Source organism: Zonotrichia leucophrys, chromosome 8, assembly GCF_028769735.1.
Source record: "Zonotrichia leucophrys gambelii isolate GWCS_2022_RI chromosome 8, RI_Zleu_2.0, whole genome shotgun sequence".
NCBI lineage: Eukaryota > Metazoa > Chordata > Aves > Passeriformes > Passerellidae > Zonotrichia > Zonotrichia leucophrys.
Window position 1 is genome coordinate 11,929,751 of NC_088178.1, and position 6,107 is coordinate 11,935,857.

Below are 6,107 nucleotides of genomic sequence, written 5' to 3' on the forward strand. Positions count from 1 at the left end.
AAATACTACAAATGAGACAAACCCATGACAAATTTTTTCACCTCTATAAAACTTTCACAAAAAAGAATTATCAAAAAAAAACTAAGCCCATATTTTGTACTTAATTAGAACACTATCAAAATCATTTCTGCTGCGAAAGGTTGACTTAAAAATAAATTATATAAATAATTTATGATAACACATAGCCAGCATCCAATTATGTAGAGGGACAGCAAATTTAAGATGCAGTTGAATGTGGGACCAATAATACAAAGCCACTTAAAATACTGTAAAGATAATATTATAGGAAAAATTATAAAGAGAACTGTGATTTGTAGTGACTCATCGCTTTACACAATGAAAAGCTATGTACAATAATTACCACTGAGACATCCTAATTCAAGCTGATGGGTGATTTCTGACATCATAGCAGTGCTCTTTACTTGCAAAGGGCAATTATGAATGATGACAGATCCTCCTCCTGGAGGTTCACCACGTGTCCCACTGGTAACTAATTGTGCTCGTGAGCTCCAAGGACAGCAACAACCCAGCTCCCCTCAGTGCAAACTAAACTGAGCAATAAACAGCACTTCTGATTAAATGCTTCTTTTTCCCCACATCATCTTAAGAATTTAAAATGCATTTTCTAAAAGTTTCTGAGACAAAGAACATCTCCTCTAGCCCCTCCTGTCACACTGCATATTCAGCTTTAGGACTGTACACATTAGAATGCAAAGCACCTCCACTGAGGCACTAAGAATGACAAACAGACCTTCGAGTTATGAAACTGCTGCAAAGGCACAAAGAGAGCTTTCCCCTTTCTCTCCCTCCTTCCCCTTTAACAAGGATTTTGTATTGCTCTCTGTGCTGTACTTTGCATAAACATTAGAAGAGAGTTCAGGAATTAGTACCTCCCTTCTCATCTGGTGGCATGAGGAACTACTGCAATTCAGGTTACAGCAGCATGTGACATCACCATCCACTGCTGCCAAAACTCTGCTAGCAAGCTCTGGCAAAGTATGATGACTAAAATCTGCTGGATGAAGGTTGAAAGATCAAGCTTAGCTTTCTTTTCCCCTCCTCTCAAAGTCTGGTTTGTTTTTTTTTTTACACTAAAGAAGTGCACTGAAATACAAAAATGATATATACTGGAGCTTGCTTCTCTCTTAATTTCGAACTGCTTACAAATCATTTGTTCTTCTCTTGGGCAATTAGATGGTAACATATAAAACTCTTAATGGCAAAGAAAAGTTAAAAGCATACACATGAAGTGCCTCTGCTTACACTGGTAGAAGTTTTAATTGTTAAACAGTGGTAGAAACCTAAATTGATTTATTACTTAAACTTAGTGAAGGCTATCTAAAATTCACATGTATCACATCAGCAGTACAGTGATTACCAAAAGAATCCAGTGTAACAAAGGAAGCTATTTTTCTGCTATTAAATCACAGTTCATATCCCGTAATATAAGGTAAAATCCCTAGCAAACATAAAAAAGCTGACCTCATAGATTTGTAGGTGTACAAGAGAGCAGAGACAAAGCAGCACTTCCCTCAGAAAAAAAAGGAGAATATTTCTGTACTGTGTAGACTCTCATGAAAGCAAAAGCTGCTCCAGCATTTTGCCCCAGATGCATTTATTAGTAGCCCTTAAAAACAAGACTTGTATAGTATTCAGTCCTTTTTAAGGAGCAAAATAGCACCAGGATGGAAGGAGGTGAAGCTGGAAGAAAACAAGGAGGGCAGGAGCTCACGGGGCTCAGCCAGGCTGGGCGAGGACTCTGCTCTGTGCCACTGCCTACAAGCACCAGCTGCCTGGGACAGCCACAGCCCACACAGGAGAGAAATGAAATATCTGCAGGCCCTCAAAGATCAAGTACAACTTCTCAAGGTCAGATCCACCGAAACAGTGGATGAACTGAGACACAAAGATTTATAGAGGTGGCATTTTGATCATCACAAGAGGCTATTAAGGCAACTTGGTAACCATGGGTGTGAAGCAGAGCCTCAAGAGAATAAAAAAAATGGCTGAGACATAAAAAAAAAAGGGAAGAAATAAACAGCCAATTCTTATTACAGGATAAGATTAATAGCAGGGAGTGCCATAGGTCTTGGTATCAGGGCCACTGTTCCATAAATTTCCTTAAGAACTAAAGCCATGAAGAAACAGGAGCCATTAATTAAAAAAAGGCAGTAACAGTAGAAAATGAAAAATTGAAGGCTTGACTCTTACTGCCATTGAATTGAAAAGCAAAATCTCATTTTATTCCAGTCCAGCAGGACTGGGTCTTTTTTGACCACAGCTAAGCTCAAGAATGAGAATAAACAACTCTAGGATAATAATTAAGTAGGTAACTGGTTTACTAATACATAATGGAATGTTAAAATACTTCCATTCAGCATTAAGATTTAAATTTATGTAGCATTTTGATGAAAAAATCCCAATACAACCTGATGCAAGGAAAGTGGAGCAATCTGATTCTGTGCTTTTTGCCAGGAGGTCTATTTGTTGTGAAAAGAACTGGGAACAACACAAGAAGTCCTGAGTGGTTGCAATGCAAATGATGCAATGTCTTAATGCAATCAGCAAAAATCAGTCAAAACTTACTTTTACAATTTATTTACTTAGACGAGGGTACAGCAGAGTATCAGGAACATTATCTATGAAAGACTCTGAAATGAGGACACAGATATTTTAACGGTTTCCCTTGAGTCTGGAAGGACTGTGTGTGTATTAATTTCCTGCAGGCTTTGGCTGTTTGAGCAGAAGCTGCTCAGAGCAGTACCTGACTGCTTTCCCAGCTACAGCACCTACAACAATGATGCTGGGCAGTCTTCAATGACCTTCTTTAAAGAACATTATTACTACTGATAAAATACTCATTCTGTATGACCTCAGTAAGGCACAATGAGTATAAGGACTTGATTATTTTGTTTAGTAATTGTGTGTCCTGATGTCCCTTCCCAAACAAATATGCAATTAATTTTATTCTTTAATAAGAGGGTATCATTAGAGACTTTTTTATCTCATCAAGTTATTGTTAATTCTAGCTGCCCCAAGGATTACATAGGAAACAACAAAGAGATTCCATGTACTTTTGGTATCACCAGCCCATTTTTTCAAGAAATCACTGGCTACTTGACCAAGCCACCAGAATTTAATTATTATCATCCCTAAAAAAAACCCAAACAAAACAACAAACACAAATTAACAAAGAAAAACACAGAAACCTCTGTGTATGGGAAGGTAACTACCATATAAAGGGGATCAACAGAGTTTCAATAGAAAGTACCAAAACAATCCTGAAGAGATGTAAACCATTTTCACAGGACCTTGACAAAGGTCCTAATATTTCAGATACAGGAAGAAAAGCCCTTGTGCTACTGAATTGTAATCAAATGCTATAGAGAGTGGCATTTCACTCCTCAGACTTAAAAAAGGGGAAGTGACAACAGTCTAGGTAAAAGTTTCCTACTGAGCAGAAGTAAGCATGAACAGTTCAAATTATGCATTTTCCTTCCAAAATCTGATAAGGATGATACTGAGTATGCCATTTTGACAAGTGGTAATTTTTTTAGGAAAGCACAAAGTATTCTGTAGTTAAGAAACTATAAGAATATAATTTTCTACCATAGTACAAAGTCTCACCAACAGATTCTCAGACACATGTAGCTCCTATGGAAAAGTGTAACTACATCTGTAACTTCTAAACAGGGTCAGGTTTTGTATCAGTTATTTGCCATGCAATTCTAAAACACTAATCTTATGAGCAAGATAGTGCATGTATCCTTTTCCTAATGCAATCTACAGCCACTGTGAGGTAATGTGCTCTCTGGGGCACAGATTTACCCTTGAGACAAGTATTAGGGCCAAAATGCCAATTCATTTTAGACTTAAGCCTACTCCAGTAGAAAGCAGCCTTTGTAATGAAAATTGACCATACACAGGCTTAACCCTCTGCACGTGAATGTTGGCTAACACAGCAGCTAGCCCCAAACCATCTGAAACACAAAGTCACCAGCAGTTTTCATAATCATACAATAAACAAGCTGCAGATTATTTTAATCTGTTAATTAAAACTTTAGCCATACAACATATTTCTAACATAAAGGAGCTGCCTTAGAATATAATTGCTTGGTGTCTCAGGCAAGTCAGCTTGTTTTACCATGGCTAGTACACTGGTCTTCTTGCCAGATACAAGACATTAAGAATTTGCATCTAAGTAGATAGGAAACTTTGGATGGACACAATTTGGCACACTATTCCAAGTAACCCTTCAGACTGAACACAAATTTTGCACACTCTATGGCCTTCTCTGGTGTTAAAATTCGTCTTTCTCACTAGAGATTTTAATGGAAATAGATCCTTCTCACTAAGAACAGTTTATAGAAGAGCACAAAGCCCCAGAAAGTGAATGGTAACCTAATCAAAGACGTCACCTCCTTCCCCACATCTTCCCTTTTGCATCAAACATGACCAACTTACTAACCTCTATACAAATGATAAATAAGCTATGGCACAGAAACCCATTAAAAAGATGAAACCATATCAAAACACCACCATCAGAAATACCTTTTGGTAACTGAAGCCTGAAGAGGAAGAAGAGATAATTTTGACAGAATGCTATTCCAGGGTGTGGTGGCACTCTCTTGGCTCATATGTTCTGGACAAGAAACACATTACCCATCTCCTAATTCAGCTCTCAGACACTACAAAAGGGGATTCATCACCTCAAAGTAACTTGCAAAGCTATCCGACCTGCCTTCCAGGTGACACAACTGGACAGTTGAAACCATCTTTATGCATATTTATCTCTTTTATTTATCCCTCTAAAGCTTTTAGAAAGATTATCTAGCAACAGATGCAACATCTGTATCTATTAAAGTTGTCCTTGAGGCACCAGAGAGCAATCAGGTGAGCAGGTTTAGAGGGATAAAAAATGGTAAACAAATCTCAAATCCTGCAGAAAATGGCCCTGCAGAAAATATATTCTCATTTAAGAAAGTTTGCCTCTACTTCATATCCGAGTAATTTTTTTTGCATTGCAATATAGGTTAATGCAGTAAGACTGTAACAAAAACAAGCAATTAATGTGGAAAAGAGAAGTTAAGTGAGAACAGCTACCATAAAGACCCCATTGTGTTGGGCTGCATGTTCTGGTATTTATAGCTTGACCACAAATGCAAGCATGGCAAGTCTTCACCTTTTTTTTCCCTCCCTTCTCTTCTTAAATTCACAGCATTTTGCAGTGTATATCAAGGATTTCTTAAAATGACTTGACTGGTTCCTATCTATTACACAATCCTCAAAGATCTGCAGTCTGTATAAAGCAGTATGTAAAGTGTTACTCTAGCAAGACAAGTAAGTGAAATCAAAGAACCAAATCCTGCTCATGACACCACTACCACTCTAAGTCAAGAGAAGTTCCTTGAAAGTCAAGAGAAGCTCCTGGAAAGCCAAACGTGGCAGAAGTTACTGGGCCAGAAAATTTCAAACTTGATTTTCTTGTATGCCACTGTCCATTTACTGTGGTATGAGTTCAGGCATAACAATAAACTACTCAGAACTTTCCAGTACAGCAAAACGACAGGGAACAGCTATTGGGTGCAGAGTACAAAGGAGTCTTTCTGCATGTCTGCTTTCTAGTCAGTATATTCTACCCATAACCCAAGAAATGTTTCTTACACCAATAAAAAGGTGGTTCTGTAGACAAGTCCGAAGCACAGTTCAGCATATACTGAAACAATAGCTATAAGACAATCAAGTCTATTCTCTAAAAAAGACTATTTACATTATTTTTTCCTTAATTTTATAAAATCATCTCCAAGAAAATGTAATCTCCAAGAAAAGTAAATTGGCAGTAAGTGTTACAGGTTAAAATAATCCACAAAAAACAGAAAAAAAAACCCTAGTAATTTTTGATCAACATAAGCCATTTTGCTTACTGTGCAGTGACTGTGTAAGAGACAGCTGCATAAATATTCATCATTATCATCAACCACCATTCCCTTGTGCCTCACAGACGCTGAGATTCCTGCACAGGATCTCAGTTCAACAGGTGCGGTAAGGTTCATTCTATCATGAGAATCTGCTCTAAACAGAACTCTGAAGAAGACACACCCGAGCCA

At 37.7% G+C, this 6,107-nt stretch overlaps 1 protein-coding gene across 1 annotated transcript in view; it reads right to left on the reverse strand.

The window, feature by feature from the left end:
- LOC135451287 (uncharacterized oxidoreductase ZK1290.5-like) overlaps positions 1-6,035 on the reverse strand; it is a 44,207-nt gene extending 38,172 nt beyond the window's left edge. Inside the window, exon 1 of the mRNA XM_064720347.1 lies at positions 5,925-6,035. Within this exon, the coding sequence (XP_064576417.1) occupies positions 5,925-5,955 (31 nt within the window). The 5' untranslated portion in view covers positions 5,956-6,035. The remainder of the gene's footprint in view (positions 1-5,924) is intronic.
- Between the last annotated feature and the right edge of the window lie 72 nt (positions 6,036-6,107).